General features: G+C 42.2%; 2 protein-coding genes across 4 annotated transcripts in view; both read right to left on the minus strand.

Annotated features, from left to right (window-relative positions):
- Positions 1-477: 477 nt before the first annotated feature.
- On the minus strand, positions 478-5725 carry LOC147260109 (creatine kinase U-type, mitochondrial-like). The gene is made up of 10 exons (XM_086206511.1): positions 5580-5725; positions 3495-3661; positions 3207-3405; positions 3038-3133; positions 2746-2967; positions 2558-2643; positions 1817-1940; positions 1473-1607; positions 1259-1384; positions 478-770 (listed from the first exon to the last, which is right to left on the minus strand). Exons 2-10 carry the CDS (start codon positions 3635-3637, stop codon positions 654-656), a joined length of 1248 nt encoding a protein of 415 aa, XP_086062637.1. The 5' UTR covers positions 3638-3661; positions 5580-5725; the 3' UTR covers positions 478-653.
- Positions 5726-7949: 2224 nt separating this feature from the next.
- Positions 7950-26334, minus strand: part of LOC147260110 (ras-specific guanine nucleotide-releasing factor 2) — a 40285-nt gene continuing 21900 nt past the window's right edge. The window contains exons 8-29 of one of the 3 annotated variants that reach the window (XM_086206509.1): positions 26087-26280; positions 25860-25969; positions 25655-25773; positions 24035-24195; positions 23881-23947; positions 23383-23519; positions 22995-23077; positions 22410-22613; positions 21207-21299; positions 19552-20045; positions 17289-17414; positions 15819-15908; positions 15092-15198; positions 13931-14043; positions 13312-13372; positions 12989-13092; positions 11763-11847; positions 11478-11675; positions 10983-11062; positions 10771-10888; positions 10623-10691; positions 7950-9892 (exon numbers count right to left, since the gene is read on the minus strand). In XM_086206509.1, the coding sequence (XP_086062635.1) occupies positions 9800-9892; positions 10623-10691; positions 10771-10888; positions 10983-11062; positions 11478-11675; positions 11763-11847; positions 12989-13092; positions 13312-13372; positions 13931-14043; positions 15092-15198; positions 15819-15908; positions 17289-17414; positions 19552-20045; positions 21207-21299; positions 22410-22613; positions 22995-23077; positions 23383-23519; positions 23881-23947; positions 24035-24195; positions 25655-25773; positions 25860-25969; positions 26087-26280 (2906 nt within the window). In that variant the 3' untranslated portion in view covers positions 7950-9799. Of the gene's footprint in view, positions 9893-10622; positions 10692-10770; positions 10889-10982; positions 11063-11477; positions 11676-11762; positions 11848-12988; positions 13093-13311; positions 13373-13930; positions 14044-15091; positions 15199-15818; positions 15909-17288; positions 17415-19551; positions 20046-21206; positions 21300-22409; positions 22659-22994; positions 23078-23382; positions 23520-23880; positions 23948-24034; positions 24196-25654; positions 25774-25859; positions 25970-26086; positions 26281-26334 lie in introns of all 3 variants that reach the window. The other 2 variants (XM_086206508.1, XM_086206510.1) reach the window with 2 other exon arrangements.

Consider the following 26334-nt stretch of genomic DNA (forward strand, 5'->3'; position numbering starts at 1 on the left):
GGGGGTTTTCCCCAGTTGTACATACTGCAAACTTACGAGTTTTCAATATTAGTCAGAATGTAGGAAAAACTATTGCTTCATCGCTTAATTTTAGAGTTGCAAAGGTCATGACATTATTGTCCAGAATAGCGCTATCTCATTAAGCCTGGCAGCCGACCAGGCCTGACTGTCTGAGGAAGAGGAGGAATGAGCAGAGCACCGGGAGGTCAGGTGTCATTGCCTTTCTGTTTGACCCAGATTGTTCTACATTCATTCACCTGAAGTGTTGCATCAGCTATTACCCTCTGATATAATATGAATCTTCTATCAAACTACATTTCTATGGAAGTTATAAAAAATAAAAACAATTTGTGTCGAACTGATTACAGTACACTTTAAGTACTTTTCTGCCTCGTACTGCAAATGACACACGCACTTCTAATCAACCACCCTAACAATCATGGTTCAAATATTGAAATACACCTGTAGTCAAGAGAGTGTGACTCAACAACAGAGTTTATTATACTTTGAATAAATATACATATCATTAATTTACCGTGCATGTAAGTTAATACAGTGATATACATGCCAGAAATATCTCAGACCAACAGTTGAACAACCCACAGTCAGACTGCCTGCTCTATTCCAGGATTCCCAGCAGAGGGTGACAGCATTTACTTCCTGAACTGAGGGATGGGGGATGGAATCTTGATGTCCTGCCCCTTCTCAAGCCTCTTCTCACATTCGATCAGATAGTTGACACCATCGATCACAAGTTGCACCAGCTCCACCTGTGGATGGATCATACCAAATCAAAAAAAGATATCATCTGAAAATATGTACATATTTGCACAAGATAAAGCAATAAATTCTGAAGTGCCACCCCTCCATGCCCTACCCACCTCATTCATAACCAGCTGACATTTAACTGCTCTGCAAATGCATAAAAGAGGTCGCAATTTTGACAAGTAAGTCGACTTTTTCTACCTGTTTTTGGTCTTCTAGGCATGGAAGATGAGTATTCAAAGCCTGATAATAGCAATCCATTGAGTTTCAGTGGTAAAGCCTCCTGAGGTTTAAGAAGTGGTGTATGAGAGGCTCAAATCAGGGAACAGAAGTCTCTAAACCTCAACTGGCACCTCTTTGCCTGGATTACAGATTAAAGAACAGCAGGGGACACAGTCCTCACCTGTTAGGGTTTCTGCTCTCCAGCGTTTAACTCTCCCCGCCTGCTGCTCATTTCTACTTTTACTTCTTCCCTCATTCCCTCAGTCTTTACCTCTGACTTGCCCAGACGGTCAAGGTTAGAGATGTCAAAGGTGTCTCCACTGGCTGCTGTGTCGACGCCCCCGGTGCCTCTCTTCTGTAGCCTCAGGTTCTCCAGGATCTTTTTGAAACGTGGGTCCTAAATCAGAACCACAGAGCAGTTACAATTGTGGCTTTACGTGTGTGTGTATTTGAGTTGAGTTGTTAGTGTGTTTTTCTTGCATCACCCTGCTGAGGAAGGGCAAGCGAATATGCACTCCAGCCCGGAGTCCAGTACCAAGATTAGAGGGGCAGGTGAGAATGTACCCCAGCCTCTCGTTCCACATGAACTCCCAGCCTCTCTCTTGGATTAGATGCTCCACCTAGAAGTCACAGAAGACATAATTAATGTTTGCATTTTGTGGTTTACATATATATGACAAAAGGTGGCAATAATCTGAGATGAAAACCTTCCTTCAGTTTTATCTCCCCATTTTCTTGGTTTCTGTGTCTCTAACTGTCTTTGCAAGTCTTTATCTTGCTCAAGGATAATAAACGAATACAGAACCATACAGAGAAATTACAGCAATACCTGTTTGAGACCTCTGCAGAACCTTTCAAACACTCTCTTCATGTTTCCCCCTTTTTCCATGGATATGATCCTCGTGTGGTCCTCCTCATTGATCCAAATCAAGAAGTTCTTCTCATTGTTGTGCCTGAGAACATCACAAAGACAGAATCCCCCTTAAAACAAAAGCTGGGTTTTGATACCAATGTGATGTATAATTCTTAGCAACATTCTATATGCTGATTGCAACTTCTACAGGTTGTAAATAATGTAATCTAACGGTGTAATCTATTCATTTTTAGACATATTTTTTTTGGCTGTTGGTGGTAATGAAAGTTCCCACATCCTTTTTTTTTTTAAATCAGTAAACCACAATCAAACCCAGTCACCAGAATCAGATGCTAGTTTTTTCTGTTTCTACGTTCTACTAATGTGTATAATGTCAACCTTTCTGGACCAAGATAATGTTTCAAATCAAATTTTTTAGATGCTAATTTATCAACGACAGTTTTTTTTCTTTTAAATTGTGACTGGAAAATAATATTATATGATGTGTCAATGTTATCGATAAACTCTGGTCAGGTTTAGACTCCTGGCTTGAAAAATAAGGTTTTTTTTTTTCATCAGCTTTGCATGAACCTGAGGCTCTCTGTACATAAAGTTTTTTTCTTAGCATTCCATGGAATCTATGCATTGACCTCACAGAAGGTTTACTTAGCTTTGAAAGCAGCAGTTAATATTGGATTGAGTTCCACCAAATCTTACCAGATCCCACGAGCGTCAGGCCAGTCTCTGGCCATCCCAGCTGCCGTGAGCAGAGGTGACACAGGTTTGTCAAACAGGAAGTGCTCCTGATTGGCCGTTGAAGAGAAAAGAAAACCATCAGAGAAGTAAAATCATGGGTGTTCAGGTGTGTGTGTATATGTGTGTATGTGTGTGTGTGTGTCACTCACATCAATAAGCTGTTGCTGTTCTCTCTCAGACATCTCTCCCAGGCTGTAGTAGCGACCACCAAGGTCACCCTTCAGGCCAGACAGGGCTGTCACAACCACACGCTCCACCTCACGCCGCTCAGAGCGTGAACAAGCAGGCGGGAGACTCAACCCACGGATGCTTCGGCCGGTGCGGACACGTGATGACAACACGTAACGCTCATCAAACATCCCAGAGGAAATCTGAGGAGAAGAAGTGGTGAGGGAGTGTAAGACGATCTGATGGACAGAAAAATAAGAATGGTGGTCTAACCTTGGAAGCCTCCAGGTCAGTGGTGTGCTTCATGGTGCGAGGGTCATAGCCATTGTGTCTCTCCTTGATGACAGGGTCAAAAAGTTCTGCGAACACCTTTTGGAAAGGAAATTACTGTCACTTCCTCCCTTCTCTGAAAAAACATCCCACTTTGACCAATAGCACTGACCTCATAGCTCTCCTCATCTCCAGCTACCATGCCCACAGTCTTGATGAAGGGATGCCCAGGATTGTCCACCCCAGTCTGGATGCACTGGTCCAGGGTCCAGTTGCTAGGGGTCGCCTTGTCCCTCAGATGTGCATAGATGGTCGGGGTGAGAGCTGACGCCATGCAGTTATTGTGCTTCCTCAAATCAGGGAAGTCAGCACTTGGCAAAAATCAGAGAGATGAAATTCATTACATTTTTATAGACTTATCTCTTTACCTGAAAGCACAGGTACAAACTCACGCACATACCTGGGGGGGTACATCCTCTTCCTCTCGGCAGCAGCAGCGCTGTCACTCAGGAGGTATCCTGATGCCAGAGTACCAGCTCCGATGCTGGCCAGAATCACTGCCGTGTTACGGCCGGATATCACACGGGTGAATGAGTTTGCCATTGTTGTGCGGTCTGAGGTGTTTCCCTGGGCAAAGGCAAAAGTGCAAGAGTGAGATAAATATCAAGAAATTAGAGCAACTGCCTTAACAAGTATAAACTTTATTCCATCAGCCTGAACTATAACAATCTAAGTACAAGCATTAGAGCAAAGCATGTATTGCACAACCTTAAAGCATGATTGTGTATGTAGTTCTTGAATCTTACTGAATTACCATGGAATGCTGTCGTTGTTTTGCACTGCAGAGCTGAGTGTATGTTTCAGAGGTATTCCTTTTAATGACTGAACTGAACTGTACATTTAATACACTGTATCTTCTTTATTGTGGAATTTAGCTTCTTAAAGTAGAAGTACAAGTCTGTTGTGCATTTAAATGAACCTTGATACTGAATTACATTTACATTCAAATGTTCTCATGTTCACATATACAGAGAAAGCTTCTAATTGCATTAAGCTACATTTTCAAATGCTTAAGTAACAGATATGCCTGCAGTTTGTGTAATGAGATTATTCTAGAGGCAGATAGAGGCTTTCTGATTGGCCATCGTAGGAAAGCCGCCAGCTCAGGTGATCAAATGACTTGTGATTAGATACTGAGGGAAATATTTAATAAATATCACACTCCCTCTCAGTCAATGTCTAGCAAATATTAGGGGATGATATACATTTTTATCAGCGTTACATGGAATTAAATGGAGTACACTCTCATAATGTCAAATATGCTCAATAAATTGACTGATATTGAATTGATGACGGCCCACTGAAACTGAAGAATTGCCAGTGATACAAACTGGCCGTCTTAATCCATGAGTCTAGTCACCTTTAACCCACATGCTGTTATAGCAGCGGTGGGTGAAGTTGAACTGAATGTCAGCTTTGAGTTGGTAGCAGTCCTGATTGACACTTGATCCTTTTTGACACTGTGAGCTAATCAGTTGAGCTTAGAAAAGACAAACAGGAAGAAACAGGAAGTGAGGAAAATTAAGGCGCCAGCGGAAAAAATATAAATGGGATACGATAGGGATGTAAAGGAAATGTTGAGGGAAGATGGGTCATGTTAGGGATGTTAAGGGTCACATTGAGGTCAGGGAGAGAGGTTAAAAGGTATGACAACGTGAGGATGGACGGGTGGGATTGGAACGATTCCCAGGGGAACCTAGATTAAGTGAAGAAGCCGATGAAAGGCACCTAGATTTTTTATCTTTTGGGAAAAAAATCAAGGAGTGTTGCTTCTTTATGAGAAGGATGGATCATTAAAGGCAAAGGGAGCTGTTCTTCACTTGTGGCCTGTATCAAGTAAGTCATAAACCCATGAGAAACAGTATGACACGAAACGATACAGTACAAAACACTATGATACGATAGGATGTATGATATGATACCATACGATACTCAATCGTCAGTTAGCACTGAAATCTGTTTTGCCCTCAACAATTGTTTCATTTGAATTGTGATTGATGCATTTTCAGGTACATAAGCCCTTTTACAAAGACATACAAAACATTAAAAAAGTGAAACTGTCTGAATGTTCAAACAGATCATATCACCTGGGTTCAGAATTTAGTCGAGCACACGCTGACTTTTTATTTTTGAACTGCTGTATAGAAGATTTTGTTTGAGCAAATGGAATCTAAAGAAAGAAGCTCTGAGAATTGTAGTAAAGAACCGAAGGCTCAGGCAGCTGAGGTTAAGCTTGGAGTACCTTGTTGTGTGCTGTTGAGCTCAGTTTGCACAATGGAGTATTCATATCCTTCAAAATGTAATATCGATTTTTTTTTGTGTACCCTCAAAACTGTATAATTTCAAATGGAAGCTGCAAAAACCAAAAATGCATCATGGTTGGAAAAGGTCGACTGAGCTCAGGAAAACGGGAAAAGGGAGACAGACACAACCTGCAAGAATATGAACTGGTGAGGAGGGGAATAACCCACCCGTCATAACCCACCTGAGGAGAGTATGAGGAGAGGAAGCGGTGGAGGGCTGGTTAGTTTCCTGCAGTAGTCCAGAGAGGCTCGATCTGCTGAGTGAGAGCAGACTGAAGAACAGAGATGGGATCAGAGAGAGAGAGAGAGAGAGAGAGAGAGAGAGAGAGATGTGGGAACTCAGGATTAGCCTCTCACTGGACAACAGACAGAAAATCCTCTTTCTTCTGTCAGTCAGCATGTCTGCCTGCCTCTTCACACAGGTGGGATATTTTAATCTCTTATAGATACTCCTTGTAGCCATCTAGTGGTCATATTTTGCAGGTATCACATGTGGACCCCCTGGATTGATGATCAGGTCTTCCGGGGTGGGGGTTGGTGTCTGGATGGGCTTCATCATCCCCAAAGAATTTGGAAAATGATTAAAAAGATGAAATTATATGCCCGACTTTATATACCACAGTCAATAGCAATAGTGTGTTATCATCCTATTTGATTTTCCTCTCATTCATTAATGTCAAAGCCATTTTTGATGACACTCACGAGTGTCTTTGACTGTACAGGGCCAAGTCGTGATTATTGTCCTTGTGCCCCTCAGAAACAGGACTCAGACTGGTTGAACTGCTTCCACCTGTCTGCAGTAAAAAGAGAGCTGTGGGACATCTCAGCAACATTCTGAACAGCGAATCAATCATCTTGCAAACAGTTGTTGTGCTTGGATTAGCGCGTGTAATTTCACTCCCTCTGTTGGTGTGTGTTCTGTCTCGCTCAGTTTTTAATCACTTCCTGCTGTTGGATTTTTAGCTCCTTCAACAAACTTGTATCTCTGTAACTGTTTTCCCTCTTTTCAGTATGAAAAAAAACTGACTTTGCTATCCAAATTTAGCAACTCCTTAAAAGACGGCTTATTTACTGAATCACTGAATATATAAATCATGAAATGTCAGCGATTTCTATTTGGAAGGCAGTGTGGAAATTCCCAAAATGAAATGGCAGCATCCTTTCGTCAGTTTCAGGATTTAAATTCTCTTAAAGTGGACTGAGGAGCAGGCGACACGGTGGTGCAGTGGTTAGCACTGTTGCCTCACAGCAAGAAGGTTCTGGGTTCAACCCCCATCTTGAGCACGGGATCTTTCTGTGTGAGTCTCCATGTTCTCCCTGTTCCTGTGTGGGTTCTCTCTGGTACACCAGCTTCCTCCCACAGTCCAAAGACATCAAGAGGGGACGAGGCTGATTGATACTCTAAATTGACCGTAGGTGTGACTGTGAGTGTGAATGGTTGTCTGTCTCTATGTGTTGGCCCTGTGATGGACTGGTGACCTGTCCAGGGTGAACCCCTCCTGTCTGAAAGCTGCTGGGATAGGCTCCAGCCCCCCATGACCTTTAACAGGATAAGTGGAAGAAAATGGATGGATGAATTAAGGAGCTGGTTAAATCACAGACTGAAGAAAGTATTTTATGGATGAGACAGAAGTAATACCATCAATGACCATAAGATGGCAGAGTAGCCTTCTAGCCAGGTCCAAGATGATAAACTGCGCTGAAGAAATTTAATTCCCTGTGTTCAGGAGAGAAACTAAAACATCCTCTGCAGCATGTTGAGATTTTGGAGGGTATATGGGAAACTTGGCAATTTCAAACTGAAATCATCCATGATTGCCACATCTGGCATTACAGTGCATAATTCAATATCTAATTCTTATGTGAACAGGTTAATATTTGGACTGTTCTGTGTGAGTATCAAATTGTGGATTCCTCTCTCTCCTTTTGGAAAAAAAAATGTTTAAATGAAACTTTAGATTGCAGAATAAATATAAAGATCCATTGTTTCTGTGTTGAATTAGCCACATTGCTGCTCCATCAGCTGGTTAGGTATTCATCCATCCGTCCATCCATTTTGACTGCTTATCCTGTTTAGGGGTGCAGGGGGCTGGAGCCTATCCCAGTGGCTTTCGGGCATAAGGAGGGGTTCACCCTGGACAGGTCGCCAGTCCATCACAGGGCCAACACATAGAGACAGACAACCATTCACACTCACAGTCACACCTACGGTCAATTTAGAGTATCAATCAGCCTCGTCCTCTCTTGATGTCTTTGGACTGTGGGAGGAAGCTGGAGTACCAGAGAGAACCCACACAGGAACAGGGAGAACATGCAGACTCCGCACAGAAAGATCCAGTGATGGAGCCAGGACTCGAACTAAGAACCTTCTTGCTGTGAGGCCACAGTGCTAAGCACTGCACCACCGTGCCGCTCTAGGTATTCATATAATGTTTTTACAAGATTATACAACAGGTGGTGGATTCTTGCAGATTAATACCTGCAGTAGCATAAAAAATTCAAGTTCCAAGAAAACACAAACACATAAGGCATGTTGAGTTTATTTCCCCTGCACCTACAAGTGAAAAATGCAAACAAATAAATAAACACATACACAAAAATGGTTTTACGATACAAACATAGCATCCAGTAGTCCAAAGCCAGAGTGTAAACCTGGCACTTCAACAAATGCAGTGCAAAGACAAATTTTCCCAAAAGCAAAGCCTGAAAACCTTTTTGTTTTGTTTTGTTTTTTAACTTCAGCCTGTGTATGACGCGATGACGTAGCATCACGACTATGCCAGACCGCGTGAGGTACACGGATAGACAAATGTGCTAGTTTTGATGGACAAAACATTGTTACAATGCTTAACAGAGCCGGTCGACAGCTACAGAGACAATAGCACTATAGAAAAGCAGAAGAAGGGTCCAGTCAGACATGCACAACATGCAGCTGTTGTGTGCATGCAGGACAACTATGTTTATCATATGAGCAATACGGAATACTAATTCTGATAATTCAAATGCTACATTTTTTTTAACCTTCGAAAGACTTTTTTTTTTTTTAGGATACAGATTTCTTGCAACACACAAGTCTGGGATGCAAAAGGGAAAAGCAAGACGGACGGAAAAAAAAACACTGTTAAATCAATATTCACATCGTAACAATTCAAAACATTTCTTTAGCAATCATGATATGTGTGGAGTGGAGTCACTATTTGCAAAAATAACATTAATATCTGATAAAATAAATAGCATGGTAAAGAACGATCATATTCAAGCAAAGCTACATCTTAGAGAGTGCAAAAACTGTCCCAGTCTACATCCAAGAGTTACACACTGGGACCTGACAACCCACGTCAGCTTCTGACAGTTTGTCAGAGCAAAAATGAAAGTGGACACAAACTGCAAAAGCTTTGGGAGGGCAGCGGAGGTTATAACAATGTTGTAACACTAGAGGGAGATATTTGCTCACGATCAGTTGCTGCGACGCCTTCACAGTAGTAACACCAACCATGCTGACCCTTCATGGCCTATGAGAAGCAGGACAAGAAGATCCTGTTTGAAAAGGAAATTTAAGCTGAATTTACTGTCTGAAAATTTAACTATCTGCTCGTGAGAATCTGACCCTACAGTGTCGCAAGGCACCTTTATACTTTTTTCATTCATGTGGACATGAGACCTATCCGTTCTCACAGGAAGTGAAACTGTTCGATTTTCAAATGAAATTACTGTTTTGATTTCAAATCCTTCTAAATTATATCCAGGGGCTTAGAGGCCTTTTGCCGATGACAGCCTACGGATGCATAGTGGCTTAGAGAGTCACTCTGGTTAGAGTGAGGCATGCTAAGCAGGTGTCAAAGACTGAAGGCCATGTAGAGATTTACAAGCTGAAATCATGCAGGTTTACATATGGACCTTCATGACAGAAAGCATATGGGGGGCGCTTGCTGAAGGACATGGCACGGAAATGCACACACAACAGAGACAAAAGCAGGGACACGAGCTCACATATCTCTCTGTCACGCTGTCTGTATATGCTACATCTCTTTTTTCTATTTAGTCCACCATCTTTTCAGCCTTCCCTGCACTCTCATGGTGTCTTAGGAAGTGTGATGTCAAATGCACCACTCTCTCGACTGAGGAATGATCAGCGCATGTCATTTCCTCAACAGGCAATGCAACTGAAGCATTAGCGTCTCCCTAGAAGACTTTTTTTTTGCCATCATTTTAACTCTTCTCAAAGTCTCTCAGAATCATTCTTCTTTTTTCAGCCTATATTCCTCTTATTTCTGTTTCTGTATCTGCCTCAAAACATCCCTCCTATTCTTGATTGATTGATTAGTTGAGATTACATGGGCGTACTGCCCCAGCGGATCCATGTTTGACAGGCTCTTAGGGGCCAGAAACAGCTCGACATCACTCAGGCAGGAAGCCTGGGCTCAATCTTTAGCGAGAGATCATAGAGTGTGTCTTCATCCATGATCAGAGTCTTATCCAGGAGGTACTGGGTCACCTTGACGGAGAAATAAGAGAGGTACTTTTTGTTATTATGGTACATGTCAATTCCAACCATAAGATGCATTAAATGAATTATTAATAATCCTTTCACAACAGACAAGGCCAAGGTGCTTCCATTTTGGATCTGTGTTGCCTTGCACAACTTTAGTTAGTGCAGTAAAATTTTACCTACCTAGTTTCAACACTAAAGAGCTTTTCCGTATTTATATTTTGCTAAATTGATACTTCACCTAAAAACTGCATTTTGCCTTTCAAGTACTCACAAATAGGTGTCTGGAGCCCATTTTGCCCTCCTGCGTGACTTTTTTGTGACTCCACAAAGCAAACTGAGGTAGCCACTTAGCTATATTTGGATGCTAACAACAATTGTAGCTACAAAACAACAAAACTGCCCAAAAAGTGTCCATTTATTAACACTCAAGTGATTTTGTTCCGTTGCTGTAGCTGTGGTTAGCCATAAGTTGCCATTAGCTCCAGTAGCTAAAAAATACATGGCCGGCTCTTTCTGCATTCTGGTATCACAAAGAAGTGATGCAGTTGTCAAAGGGAAAAACCTCTGTGAGCTCAGGGAAATCTATGAAATACAAAAACTGCTTTGTAACTGTACTTTAAAATGCATACGTAAAGATAATTTAGCGATCTTTGAGTGCACTCATTTAATAATGTCCATACTTTCTTTGATGATACTCGTCAGGAAGAGAGAGAAGGTGTTCAGAACACTATACCTTGGCTTGATGCTCTATTCTGTAGGGGGTCTGCTGGAACTGTCGGATCTCTCGGATGATGTGGGAAATCTGAGGAAAACATGGGTTTTATTTAGCTATCCTTACACTGGATAGAGAAGTTGTACATTTGATGGGTGGTTGATCTTACCATCCTCATTTTGGAGAAGTTGACAAGCCCTTCCTCAGTGAAATTGGGTGTTCCCTCCTCAATAAATGCCAAATCTGTCAGATACATTCCCAGATAGGGCACGCATGGAGGGTTGCAGCTACAAAAAGAAAAGCAGTAATGAACATAAAGAAGTATATTTACTGGTTGACTTGTTTGTGGCATGCGGTAGTGAAGCATCTGAAACGTCTCACTTTTTCAGGGTCTCCCTCAGATTTTTAAACCTTCCTTCAGAGGACACAGTTTTCTGCAGTTTGTCCATCAGGGCTTTAGTCTAGGCACATGTTTAAAATCACAAGACATCCTTAAAAAACATTGGACAAAGAAGACTGATGCATTTGTCTCACAGCCATCAGAACCACTGGCTCTTAATAAAAGATTATCAAAGGTCTTAATCAAATTTTGTACAGTCCCAAAGAGGCAGTGTGGCTTAATATAGAGACAGTCTGTCGGGTGATTAGGTGGTTATGGCTTTATTGATTTAGTGCTCATCAGAATTAAATGAAGAACAGATGCGAAACATTAGGGTTTTAGCCTTTCCGCATTGCTTTCCCTCTCCCTGAACTCTTTAGACATCCATTCACATTCCTAAACATGACATTTACAAATGTATTTGGAAAAATATTACATTTTTTTAAACAGAACTTCTTATGTCTTAAACATAAAAGGATAAGAGAGGATAATTCTACCTGTTTGCTGACTTTAGCCCAGGTCTTCTTCAAACGATAAATGGCGCTGCGATTAAGCGCTGATGTGATCTCCAGCACGCCGTTATAGTTGTTGAGACAGCGGCAAATATCCGCCACGGCCACCCACTTCTCAATCGAGTTGGCCCTCGAACCCACATCAGTATGGGTCATAATCTGCGACGCTACCAAGTTACTCATCTTGAAATAGAAGAAAAGGAAAACAACAAGTGAGATGCGCTGGATTCAGACACAAAAATGGATACAAAACTGATTTAAAAACCTTACATCATTGAAGTGTTGACTGGTTTTCATGATGTACGGTGTCCTCTCTGTCTTATCCACCTTCATCCAGCCCTGGCCCAGGAACTCTCTTGGTGAGGGAGGATAGAGGTTTGAGAGAGAGCCAAGTCAGATCACTCAGACAGAAATTTGGAACGGCCATCTCAGCACAGATGCGCTGAGCTGAATTTATCTACAAGTTGGCTGCATTTCTGAATTTTTAAATTTGTGAACATTTTATGTTTTATTTTATTCTGTTGTTTCATCATCACATGATCACTCCGCAGAGCTGAATCCTAAGCGATCATCTGATTACCTGACATCGAAGGATCCCACCCTACGGTCACCTGTATCTTCCCATCTCCACCGATGTGAGGATTTTTTTTTCTTTTATAAATCTGATGCAACATTTGAGGGGCGACTTGAACATTGACTTTGGAGGGTTTTTTTTTGTTGTTGTTTGTTTTTTTACTTTGAAACAGCTGCAGCAGGGTCTGTCTGTGCCTGCAGGACCTGGAGCTTACCACCCCCCTTCCTAGAAGCTCAGATGGGGCTCCTGGGGCCCCTGCAGGGTCAGGGGCCACCAAGCTGTTCAGAGTCGGCCAACTGTTGGATGCTGCTGAAGTAAAATCATCTCTAAAGGGAGTTTGGACTAAAGACAAATTAAACAGTTGTGTTGAAAAGGGTCACAGAGAACTCCACTGGTACTCGAGGATGAGCGAAAAAGATTTTTCAAAGAATTTCTCCAAATATACTACAAACTTCCATCAGGACTCAAAGATGACGCGGAAAAAAACGACTGTGGTTAAAGAGCAAGGTCACGGTGACGTAAACACCTCGTGGTTTCTCAATGAAATTTGGAGCTGAAAATCTTCAGAAACGTGAAATTTTATTTTGGATTCCAGATAGCAGATCTGAACTGTCAAGAGGACCAGACCCCCTCCACCTTTAAAGAACTGTCTTTACCAGTTAGGAACCAGCTCGTATGTAACATATATACATACATAAAGAACACAGGGATCTCCCACCTCACCTAACCAGCAGTGAGAAGCAGTGAAAATACTTTACGGTATGTGTATTATTCATTATGAACGAAAGACAAATACGTATCTAACGTGATGTCTCACTTATCTCCTGTTGACCTTTAACAAAGGGAGATTAGCTGGCCTCACATACGCAGTAGCAGCACTTAAAGGTCTGATACGGATACAGAGTGTTGGGAGGGGACTGACTCGTAAGGAATGCTCCTGAAGACGATGTGATCCAGTAGAGTGATCTGCTCAGCCAGCTCCATCGCTGAGAGGGACTCAAAACACTCCGCCTTCAGACAGTCCGCCTGCATACACACACACACACACACACACACACACACACACACACACACACACACACAGATGCCCAGACAGAGGCAAAGGCACAACTTAGTCATAAAAAAAAAACCTCAACAAATAAGAGTGATACAGAGTAAATAGGGATGGTGCAGCAGAATGTGAAGGAAAGAGCCCCACGTGACGCAGTGTGTTTTTAAGAATTCTATGTACGGTTATCTTCTCACCATCTGTAAGATGTCCTCTATCCTCAGCTGGGCGTCATCCTGATCGTCTTGAGAAAGGGCACTATAGAACAGAATAGAATAGAACAGAATAGAATAGAACAGAATAGAATAGAATAGAACAGAATAGAACAGAACAGAATAGAATAGAACAGAATAGAATAGAATAGAACAGAATAGAACAGAACAGAACAGAATAGAATAGAACAGAATAGAATAGAACAGAATAGAATAGAATAGAACAGAATAGAACAGAACAGAACAGAATAGAATAGAACAGAATAGAACAGAATAGAATAGAACAGAATAGAATATAATAGAACAGAATAGAACAGAACAGAACAGAATAGAATAGAACAGAATAGAATAGAATAGAACAGAATAGAATAGAATAGAATAGAATAGAACAGAACAGAATAGAATAGAATAGAACAGAACAGAATAGAATAGAATAGAATTTGCATTCTGCGATGTGGAGCCTTTTTGGGTTAAGACAAGGTGATGAACATGGAAGTATATGAATTTGATTGTTTTAATGTTCATTGATTGATGAACCATGTGTGTGTGTGTGTGTGTGTGTGTGTGTGTGTGTGTGTGTGTGTGTGTTCCTCTTCTGCTCTACCTTAGTATGTTGGCAGTAGCTTTTCTCTCTTGAGGCAAAAGATCTGGATCTCTGAGGACCTCCTCCAGGAGACAGATGACCGACATCTTCAGCTCTCCATTCATTTCAAAGTCCTTATCACACAAAACAAACACACACACACACACACACACACACACACACACACACACACACACACACACACACACACATGCACACACACACAAAACAAGAAAGCAATTTCTTCAAAAAGCTGTCCAATAAGTCCACTCTTGCCGTCTCATTGCCTATACAATGCACAGCACAGCTCTAACTCACTTCATTTGTAATATTAGTTGGAAAGTTCATAGTTGTATATGCTTTGTTTCTCTGGTTCTTCAATCTGTAATAAATGCCAATGAAACATGATAGTAGCAGTATTCTGCTGCATTTACTGTTGGGCTGTCCACATGTTCATCCATGCTGGTCAAGAATACTTTTCTTCACACGTTTGGACAGAAACACTACCAGTGTTAGAGAAACTGTGCTCAGAGCACTAAATATTGGGACAGTGCTTCCATCCTGTTCTTTTCTTCGGTTTCCAACTGACATCGCCGACCATCCATTCTTTCATGAACCTTCCACGCTAACCTTTCCTCCTCTTCTACCCTGCCGCCCCCACCACAATTTCACTACTGCTCAAAGCTCACTTATAACAAGCTCTTTGTTCTTTGGCCTGGAAAGGAAAAATGTGAGTGTGTGTGTGTGTGTGTGCTTTGGCACTTGCCTCTGCATTAATAGGGGAACTACGGATGGCCTTTCCACACACCATTTGAAATTATTGAACTAAATTACATGAAACAGATCGATCCGGCTGAACTGGAAGGACCTCGGTGCCGGGAATCGGGCAATTAAAGTGATATTCCATTGATTAGAGGAACTGCTAGCTGTTTAGCAGAGAGCTACGTAGGTGGACTGAGGCGGTTTGAGCCGGTCGTCCAATTGACACTTAACAATATTTGGTGTGCGGTTGTTTACACGCTGGAGTGAGAGCAGCAGAGCAGAGAGAACACTTCAGACACTTGCTTTAATGAGACCGCAGACTTGATCAACTCAGCAAAACAAGCGACGACACACACACACACACACACACACACACACACACACACACACACACTCACAAAGTCCTGACAGTATACAGACCTGCGAGTGTTTGGAAACCCAGTGCCGTAGAACGTTGAGAACTCTGTTTGTTGCAGCTCGACGGATGATAAACTCTTTATCACACGTTCTCTCAGAGTTTGTAAACACTGTCGCAGAAGTTAAAAACCAAAAGAGAGAACAAAAGTTATTTAGGCGTTGCGCATTTACATGACTATCACGCAAACAAAATCAACGGTGGTGGAAAATTATTCAGTTATTCGTTTCAAAGTATCAGTGTTGTAATGCAGCTTCATTAGTTACTCTTCAGGGGTTAAAGAGAGACGGATAAAAATCTTTCTCTGTCAAAGATTTATTGCACCGATGAATCACAGAAGCACGGGTGAATGAGACTGGGATTTTTGGAATTTGAGTAAACCTTTCAATGTTCCAGTCATAGTGATGGTTTAACAGGAAGAGGAAGTGCTACTTCTGCGGGTTCGCAACACTAAAGTCCAAATTCATTCAATATTTGTCCATGATCTTAAAGAAACTATCACTGTCAATAAACAATAATGACAATAATCATATAAATTATGACAATTTTTCAAATTTCCCTACTTCTGTCCCATTTATGACCCAAAAGAATTTAAATATTCTTCCTGCATGTAGAATCAAATAGATAAATTATGGCTGACTACATGACTCATGTTTCTGCCATATTACATCAGCTTTCATAAATTATATAAAAACTCCTGACCTTAGCGTGAAGTCAAATCTGAGCATGTACCTGGTGGTGAACCATGTCCCGCTGCTGCCGTGGCGATAGCGAAGGCTGAGGCGGGAGAGACGGAGCAGCGGGAGTTCTCCCCCGACTGGACTGCAGAAACATATAATCATCATCCTCATCATCATCATCGCTGGCAACAGCACAGCTACAATTTTCCTACTCTGATTATCAACAAAGAGAGTGAGTGAGTGAGCGCTGATTGGAACTCATAAACGCTACACTATTGTTCCTCATGATGGGGTCGATATCTCTCACAGCAACCAGCGTGTTGCAGCAGCTGTACATGTTTATTTATTTTAGCTATGAGTTGCCCTTAGAAGTTGGGCCCAGCAGTTTGGTCCGCATTCCATCGACAACATGCCCGCAGAGGAAGTGTACCAAGACCGGTTCAGGACGGAAATCATACCAGCATCCACATTTCTGCAAGATAGCCACTGACCAGCGACTCATCCAGGTTATGCAGTGCGTGCTTTGAGTCAGTATTTCTTTCCACCTGAAAGAGGCTGGATTAGGTGGCCATCGTCATGGTTGAGGACTTCACCTGACTGTTATTGGTGTATCTGTATGACGTCTGTTCAATGTCAAGTGAATTCTAGCAAAATCAATAAAACAGGAAATGCAAATAACAGTTGTTTCCGTCGAGGAGTTTGAAACAAATAAACCAGGCTACCTAATTTCTATGGATCTTGGTATGGAGGTACACGGCAACGTAAAAGGCAGTGTAGAAGAGGAAGGCCAGGAAACACAACAGGCCTCCATAAGGTCCTGGTCTACCAGTGAAAAATGGAATGGAGACTTGAGGAGTTTTCTAAGAAGAGCTTCAATTTTCCTCTGTGCCATCTAAGACTGGACATGTTGCTGCTTCTCTGGGGACAAAGGCAAATTTTGAGAATGTCCGGGAAGACAGCAACGGCAGAAACAGCTGGTCAGTCACCTCGATGGTTGGTGAGTTTTGAAGACTGGCTTTGTCCAAGTTGATTTAAAATTAGTGTTTCTATTTACTCTTTTTTTTAAAAGCTACAAAAAGAGCCCTCAGACAATCATAAACACCTTTTTGCTCTTTTAAAGTAGTTTTTGCACGTAAAAATCTGCCTGTGCAAAGCAGCATAATCCAGGGACCGTCTCTGTCATCACATCCACCTCTTCCCTGTCATCATCACCATCTTTATAGCTTGTATATTCCCTGTAATCTCTCCTTAATATCATGGTTCACCTCGGTGGAACTCACCCCAGAAGACAGTCTCACACACACCTACGTCTTGCTGTGTTTGAACTTTGTGTTATGCTGCTGTGAGACGCCAACATCCAGGGTCAGGGGTCTTCGGCTGACTCAGTATCTCTGCTCAGTAGCCCATCAAAGTAAGCTTGTGGCTGTGACATTATTGGTCCGGCCATGAGTCATAATACCAAACACACACACACACACACACAAACACACACACACACACACACACACACACACTCTCTTACCTCCAGGTTGTCTGTAGCGGAGGTGCCGAGGCGTGGAGGGGGAGCGACAGGGGGACATGTCTCCTGCTTCGCTGCCTTGTGGAGACTCTGGGATGATTTTCTCCAGTGACACTGACTCCAGCACAGCTAGACAAGGAGGAGAATGAATGATGTGAAATAAATGATGAGAGTAAGTGATTGATGATGATGATGATGATGATGATGATGATGATGATGATGATGATGATGATGATGATGATGATGATGATGATGAGAGTGATACCGATCATCCTCATCATCAGTTTGATTTCAAAAGCATGAATCAGGAAGACTCGCCAGAAAAGAGGTCATGTCACTGTCACTCCAAAGCCCTTTCGTACCTGTATGTACTTCTTTCTTTACTCATGTACTCTGGTTTTGCCTTAATGAATAAAAACCATGTAAATACACTGTCTCTGGGTCTAGAGCAGATAAAATTGTTACTAGATATGTTAGAAATTACAATGTTTTATTATGGCAAAAGAAATGTCAACAAGCATTTTCTGAATTTTAAAGAAAGAGGTGACTCATTGTTATAGCAGCGTATTTCCAGCATGTCACATTCGCAATTTGTTCGAGGACAAGAGAAGAGCATCAACAGAAAAATGGGATTGTGTGTAAATAATTGTATAAAAACACATTAAGATCCGACTGAGAGAGAATTTAAGACGGTGAGCAGAAGAAATAGAAGCAGGTTGGTGTCGGCGCTGATGGCTCTTTGTCTCCTAGTAAGCAGTTAGCAGCTGTCACACATGCACATAATAAGGAACACACGCGTATCTTATGTGTGTGCGGGAGTATGCGTGTGTGTACACAATAATGGGGGCCTATAAATGCCGATGTTTTTACTGTGCAGCATCAGATGTTCTTGCACGGTCTCTCTCCAGTATGAGCGGGCGTTTTAACACCACAATTAAAAGATCAGAGCTTGTGTGAGGCAGGAAGTCTGCTCAGCTGACTCAAGCGCATAAATGAAAGGAGATAATGATGTTCCACCAGGTGCCTGTTTTGCTCTTACAGAGAACACTTCACACTGTGTCATTTGCCAAGTGACCCCCGGCTCTTTGTGGCATTCCAATACGCCAACATTGTCCCATATGTTTCTGTTTCAGTGGATAAACGATGCAGTATGCATGATCAGAGACACCTGCAATAGATGCGGAGGTTATATGCTGCTGCAAAAGCTCTCGTGTGCAGTCTATATATTTAAAGCCTTCACAATTATCCAAATAACTCTCAAAGCCTAAAAACAACTGCTATACTCATATCTTAATTTTACGTGCTCCACTAACTTCTGTGAATCTGTAAGAGAGACAGAAAATGTCAGGACAGTGAAGCGTTTGGTTTCCAGGCCTCAGCTGCATCAACGTAAACAGTCCATATGGAGCGCAAAAGAGATGGCACGCATTAGCTGAAAAGATAGGTTGGAAAAATGACTGTAGTCTAATGAGTTAACAAAGTTCTTTGATTGGCTTTAACTGGTTTTAAGTGTAAACTGGCTACTTCTGACACAATCAGTCTCCGTGCAAACGCCTCCAGTTGCTATGAACAGGGAACAAGGAAGTCTTGGAACGGATATCTGCTTGCTACTCCCCCCCCCAAAAAACCCTAACACTGGTCCCTGTCTGTTGTTCATAGAGTCTAAGCCATCAGACAAAGCCGATGGGTTCCCATACTGATAACATTCCCTTCAGAATGTAATCTTATCTGAGTTGCTTTTAATGCGTTTTGTGAGGGCGAGTGCTGAGCCCAAAAACAACAGTCGACCAGCTCTGAGCCCACTGCTCCTCATCACACTGATTCTGACGAGGGCTCGTGTGGTGCTCGTCCCTGGGTGACTATCCAGCCTCCGCAATAGTCTGAAATTGGTTCAAAAGTCTAAAACATTTAAGAAAGAGCACATTCACACTTCCAAAGAACTGTGCAGAGATTCAGTTTGAACCAACCAACTTTTGGTCCGTTGATTAAAGTGGCATCAACCTCTCACACCTGATGTTATTGTTTGGACCAAAGGAAGTATGAAAATGTCCTTAAAGTTAAATTTTAAGGGACTACACACAAAATTAGAGGGTACATTAAATGTCACACAAACAAATTTACTCTTTTAGAAGATAGCCAAAGATTCAAATCTAAAAAAAAAAGAGAGGGAACACTGGCTTCCTTTGCAAATAAAAAAATGGGGTTTCATAATTTGTTTTGCAATCAGAATCAGTTCTTGTTTCATATCTAGAGTATTACTGCCTACCTCTGCGGATGCTACGTCGCAGTTTGCCACAGAACGGGTCGATCTTCGGGGTCTCCTCACCCTCTGTGGTTGCGCAGGTACTCTGGTCTGGTGATGAGGGAATGGGAGGAGCTTGATCTTGTGGTAGTTTGGAACTGCCTGGTGGGGGGGAGGTGGAGGAGGGAGCAGGAGGAGGAGAGGATGCGGTCGGTGTTGTGGTCTGAGATGTTGGGGTTTGGGGGGTGTGGGCAGATGTGGGGCTACTGGCAGCAGACTGGGAAGTGTTATGATTTACACCAGAGTTAGGAAGAGGGCTGGTCAGGTCGAGTCCCCCAACCCTGGCAGTGATGGGGGAGTGGAGGGAAAGCTTCCGTGTCCGTACAGGCGAGGAGGTGCGGGATGAGATTGAAAGAGGAGGAGGGGAGGAGAACTTGCGGCAGAGACGAGGAGATTTATCGTTCATGTGCTCAGCACCTCTGTTATTCTGATTTGTGGCAAAGAACAGCTCCAAGGACCTGAAAATGGGAAGAAGGTAATATCTTAGCAAAATAAATGGGAGATTAAAAAGGCAATAAGTAGAGTTCAGGGACAGCAAGTAAAGGCGTAATTGCATCAGCGTTCCTCTCTTCTCTGATTTATAAAAAGTTTATTAGCAAATACATTTTTAATCACACATTTCTGGATTCAAGATGTGCAAGGTGAAAACAATGCAAAAAAAGAAAAGGATGATTTGTGATGCTCAAACAATAAGAGAGGAACTTCAGATTTTACCGTTTCAAGGTATGTGAGGTAAGATACGGGTGCTTCAGGTGGGATTTTGAGTATTCAGCGATTCATTTATCAAGACTGATTTATAATTCGAGGCCCATTGCAGGCAGGAAGAACAAGTAGCTGTAATCTCTGTAAACAGACTCTGCATATGAGTGCTGCTATTCATAGGCAGTGAGAATGGAGTGGCCGTGTCTGTACTCAAGTACACTGGACTGGGAAGGCAGCCGTGTTGAATATAAAGGTTTAGTTTAAAGGTGTTCACGTCCACATTATACGAATTTGTACAGCTCACCAATTTTTTTAAGGCCAGACAGTAATTCTTAAAGTTGTTCCAACATGAACTAGAGCAGCATCTTATCTGTTAGCTAGTCTTTAGCCAGGAGGGTTTTTACTCCATAGATTACATAATAAAAGATTGCATTCATTTAAAAAAAAAAAAGAAAAAAAACTACATCAGGAGGGGAGTAATCATGCATAGATAAACACAGCCATTATCTGTTCACGCAAGCCTGATATTAAGCAGGATATACAAGAAGAAATTACATCCACTACCGAAAGAAGAGATATGAAAGGAAATGAGGGGACGTGTGTTAAAGCAAGCGGTGGAAATGCAGCAACATGCAAAGCAAAGGACTTGCAGAGAGGGAAATTGGGTGAGTGGTAAAATTGGATCAAGTTGAATGCAAAGAGGAGAATTATGATGCGATGCCATGGTGAAAGAGCATGCTTTCTGCAGGCTCCTCGATTGATGTTGAACATTAAAGTGACCCAGCTGGTGACATTCGTATAAAGACATATCAAAGTTAACACCATGCATCGGCAACCGAGATCAGTCGAGAGAAGTAAATGCCAGAGAATGAAGGAAATGAGGGGAGGAAAAAGAGAGTGAGAGAATAATAGGTTACTTGGACTGATCCATGGCTATCTTCTTGATCTTCAGACTGTAGTCAGGACAGATGGATGAGATGGACAGACGGTCAAATGAGTGGTACTGAGCCCTGTAGGCGGAACATGAAGAGATAGAGGGATGGATGACAAACAAACAAACAACAATTAGACGGATCATGGCAAATGAAAGCGGGAGATGGTACAGAGCTAAAAGATGATGGGAGGGTGATGGTGCTAGAGGACCAGTGGAGGCAGCATGGGAGTGAGAGAACAGCAGCATATCTTTAGTCTCCAAGATATTGACAAATGACCGCAGGGGAGAAAATCCAACGGAAAGAAGAAAACATCAAGCTGTGTCAGTATCTGTGCATCTCTATTATGTCTTTGCATGTATGTTGGAGTTGCAGTAGTTTGCAGAGAGTTGTAGATAAAAACTACACTGGGGGCGTGTCCTCTAGCTAGTTCCAGTTCAAAGAAGGACATGAAATTCTCTAATATGCACTTGTTTTTAATTAAATTGAAAGATGCTACTTATACTTAGATACTTATACCATACAAATAGGTCAAAAGGCCAAAAAGTAGCACCTACAGGCTAGCTATTAGGGTTGTCCTTTTTGATTGTGTCTTTCATTTATCTGTCTGCAGTCAAGTGTGATGAGGGGTCGTGGCCCCACCTGGATGAGGTGTCCTGTTCCCTTCCAGTCACAGAGGCCACACTGAATTCATCTTTTGATAAAGTTCTGAGCTCTAGCCGAGGAAAAGACAGATGTTTTCCAGTTGAAAAGTAAATCTGAGTAAAGCTGAGGAAGGAATATAAACATACTAATCTGATTCCATTAGAGAGTTAATAAGAAAGCAGGAGCACACAAAAGCAGAGACGCCTCATCTGACACATAATATGTTCCTATAGGTGAGCCAAGAACTCTGCTAAAGCAACGGTTCTGCACAGGCGTGTGTATTTAACCTTGTGGACAGAGGTGGGAGCTCCAAAACATGGACCCACAGCTGACTAAATCATTCACAGATTTTAAAAAAGAGGCAGCTAATTAAACAGAACTCCACAACCAAAACAAAAACAAACAAAAAAAAACACTCCCAGATTCGGGGGGGAGCCAGCAGTAAAGGAGCATTATAGAAAGATTTCTCTGTCTGTGTTCAGAATCCTTAGTTTGGCCTGTACGTTTTTTCTTTAGTGTGTTTGTAAGTGTATAGTCGGAGACCTGATAGGAATAGAGGAGAAAGGTTTCTTGTAGATGTCGGCCAATTTGTCCATCACCACCGTTGCTGTGGTGAAGATCCTGTATGTGTGCAGGAAGGTGTTGAGGAAGTCGATGGAGAGGAAGCGCAGGTCTGTCAGCCTCTCCAGCAGACGCTCCACACTGGCGTAGCGGATCTGGGGGACCTTGCAGGAGTTGAGCGTCTTGCTGAAGCAAATGTCAACATCATCTTTATGGAGACGCACATCGGATCTGATGGATACACGTGTACACACACACACATACAAACACACACATAACCAAGCATGGGTGACTGCTAAGCAAGGAATAGGTCGTGAAAGTAGCTGAACAAAAATTAATTAACTCGACAGATTCTTTTTTTTAATTCCAGAGAAAAATATGGATACCAAAGAATTGATAAACAGCTCAAAAAAACAGAAAAGATGCATAATAATAAATAAACCATTATGACCCAACCATCATCTTCAAATCAACAAAACTTTAACATTGTCAGCACAGAGGCTTTATGTTTTGCAACACTGGCATGAAGAGATGGGTGTTCCTCTTCACACACACAAACACACTTACTTGATCATGTGAGGCACAGTGACTTTAGAGTTCTCCTCAAATACACTGGTCATCAAGCCATTACAGCGGATATTATCAATACACTGTGAAATTGAAGAGGAAAGTTATTAAATCCGATGTGAAACAAAAAATACAGTGATGAAAGCACTTCTGATTGTGAATGAACTGAAGGAGAGGATTTATTACTTCTGAAGCATTTATCAGGTCTGACTGCCCTGTATGATGCTACTTTGTTTGTAAAGGAACTGAGGCAGAGAGCTGAGCTCACCCCTGGAGAGCTGCACCCATGTCTGTGTTTACTTATCACCAAGACTTCTCAATGCCCAGCGGAGACATGCTTCTGCTATTTAGAGGTTGTTGTTATTCTGTGTTTGTCCGTCTGTGTTACCTGGCTGATATCGCTGGTCCACGCAGCCTTTTCCTGCCGTGACGGAGCCAGTAACACCACAGTGAATGAAGGCGAGTCTGCTGGCTCCACGACCAGCTTGAAGTCCAGCTGACTGAATACCTGACCGCCAGCCTTCGCTAGAGGAAAATGGAGCAGTGTTTGTATTTGGTGCAGCAGACAGATGATAAGGAAATAAATGCTTTTACATTTGCACTTTCACAAGCGCGCACACAGCAAAAGGGGTTAATGAAGTGGACCTTCTGTCACGCAGCCCTGAGGCTCAAGAGTGGATGTGTAAATTAATGCGATTGCCTTTATGTGAGGACTTCTCATCAATTTCTCCATATAAATTCTCTCAAAGGAAAAACAATAATGTCAAAAGATAATAGCCTGGCATTTAAAGGGATGAGCATCTGATATTTAAAGGGAAGTAATTTCTCTTCACTTATCACCTGACATTTAATTAACCTCTATGAGCTGCTTGTGTATCAAACTTACACTCCTCATCACTGGCGTCTGGCTCCTCTATGAGCGTGCAGTCAATCAGGGACAAAACTCCACCTTGCTGCAAGGGAAAAAGGCTCAACAGTTTACTGACATAAATGTTAAAGTAAATTTTTTTTAAAAAAGATAGACGAAATGGATGTCTCACCTTCAGAAGGTGCAGTTTCCCCCCGGAGCTGCGTGTGCAGACCAGGAAGTGTTTGGTGAAGAGGAAACACTGCCTTTCTCCTTCCTTCTTGAGAGAGAGGGAACCCAGACGGACCTTACTGAGCTTCCCTCGTTCCACCGACGGCAGCTGAATTAGAGAGCCTGGAATGAAGGAACGGCACACGATTACATTTCAGTTCATTCATCTATGCAAAGGGGGTGTTTACTGTCTACAAAGAGGTAGCACATGTTCCTCTACCGCAGGGATGAACACCAACTATGCAAAAAAAAAAAAAAAAATTCCTCATTTGGAAATTTTGTTATGGTGGTGGTTGCTGAGCACTTCAGTTCATTGGGGCCAAAGCTTTTGTTCAGATGATGATTCCTGTTTTACTCTGTATAGAAACATCTGTTTATATCTTCTTCTTTTCATTTACTTCAGTTTTTCTCCCCGGAATTTATCTCCCGTCTGTATTCTGCATGTGCACCTGGCATCGCATCTCAGTCCCTAATATTCAAACCAGCATCAGTTCTCAACCCTTACATCCAGCAACCAACTATTCTTCCTCATCCCATTTGGCTGAGCTATTTTGTAACTCTTCAGATTTGTTTTTTTTCATTGGACAAGAACAGAGGAGTTTGAAGCGTTGGTAACATCTGCAGATGCTCTTCTGGGAAATTTACGATGACGTTAATGGAGACAGAAGACAGAATGTTTTCTCATCAAACCGCAACGCACATCATGATGGTCTGCCCCTTTACGGGAGGTTCTTGTCTGGTGAGTTGATTTAAGATTGTTGGAAGCTTGGAGGATGTAATACATTTTCTGAAGATCATGTAGAAATATTGATTAAGCTTTTATCCTAAATCAGTTCTTAACTCTTATTACCATGGTGACAAACATCTAAGATCTGCCAGTTAAGGAAGTGTCTATAATGTGGCCTCGGTAAAATAACATTACTTTTTTGTGTTTTAATTGGAAAAAGATTTCTCATTGGATCTGTGTAAGTGGTTTTGGTTAATTTGAAATGTATCTGGAAGCTCATGAAGCTGCGCTCATTAAATCTTGGCAAATTATGAAGCCTTGCAGGTAATACTTAAGACTGTACAGGCTTTCTGTTCATTTTCCCGAGGAAACAGTTGTTTAATTGTGTGACTGTTTAAGGATGTGGCATTAATGTGGCAGATGCCGATGAAGCACAACAGCTAAATGAAATCTGGGAACTAAAAGCATGCCCAGTGCTACACCACTGGTTAGTTTTGGTGTGGTAAAGGAACATTTATTTAAACTTAGTGAAGAACTCTGTGCATTAGAGTGTAAAAATATGAGCACAAAATATATTCTTATTAAAAGTTAGGTCTTGTCTTTTTTTTTCACTCTTAGTTGACACTACCCGTCACAAGGTGTTCTCAGAATTACACCAATATTTTGGGAGAGCAAGCTGACAAGGAGCGAAACATCCCCCAGGGAGATGTACCACAGTAGGTAATATCATTACTCTGTGACTGAGCTCCACCACTGTTCTATGTCTGTGCACTCTGACAGTCAGCAGGGTCTTAGTGTCAGAAAATCTCCTGGGATTTATTTTCTGTCTGGTGAAAACTGATGATGAGGACTCACCCTGCCTGACGAAGGTTTGGCTGGTGTCCAGCAGGATGTCACAACCTTCCACTATCATCCGCTCTATGGCCAGATTCTTGCGGATGTTCTCCGTGTCACTCACCTCATCATGCATTACTCTAGCAACACAAACACACACATTTGAACATCTCCAGTAACAGATATAAGGGTGTATGGTGACAGGAGATCATTCTGGGAAACGTACCTGGACAGTTCCTCTAATTTAGACTTTGCAAATTCAAGACTCTTGCGTTCCACATGTTCATGGGGTGTGTGCGCCAACAGCTCGTGCAAGGTGATGATGTAGCGCGGAATCTTGAAGAGGAGTGTAGAAGAAAGATGCATTTGAACAATTAGAGAGAGACAACTTCACATACACAGTAAATATAAACATGCATCAGTGCAAGACGAGGTCGTGGCTGGCGTCTGAACCTGGAACATGGGGTACGTGAGGAAGGTCTCCAGCATTCTCCCCTCACAGGCGGCGTTGGACTCGTACTGTTTCAGCAGCTTGTCAAAGTCTCTGTTCTGTTTACAGTTGGCCAAAACTTGCAGGCTGTACTGATGGTTCCTCACAAACTCCTGGTAGATGTTGAGCATGGGCAGCAGGATGTCAAAAAGGTCCGCTGGACAAAATAAAAATGTGGCTATTAGCAATTAAGCGACATGGTTGGAGGTAC

The sequence above is a fragment of the Aulostomus chinensis genome, chromosome 6 (assembly GCF_037954235.1).
Source record: "Aulostomus chinensis isolate RoL2024-O1b breed Wild chromosome 6, RoL_Achi_v1.0, whole genome shotgun sequence".
NCBI classification, from domain to species: domain Eukaryota; kingdom Metazoa; phylum Chordata; class Actinopteri; order Syngnathiformes; family Aulostomidae; genus Aulostomus; species Aulostomus chinensis.

Bases quoted from the DNA above. Each gene is read 5' to 3' on its own strand.
- LOC147260109 (XM_086206511.1), bottom strand. From the start codon at position 3,637: ATGGCAAACTCATTCACCCGTGTGATATCCGGCCGTAACACGGCAGTG. The intron at 3,406-3,494 runs GTATGTGCGTGA...ATTTTTGCCAAG, and splicing joins AAGAGGATGTACCCCCCCAG to TGCTGACTTCCCTGATTTGA. The intron at 2,644-2,745 runs GTGAGTGACACA...ACGGCCAATCAG, and splicing joins AACAGCAACAGCTTATTGAT to GAGCACTTCCTGTTTGACAA.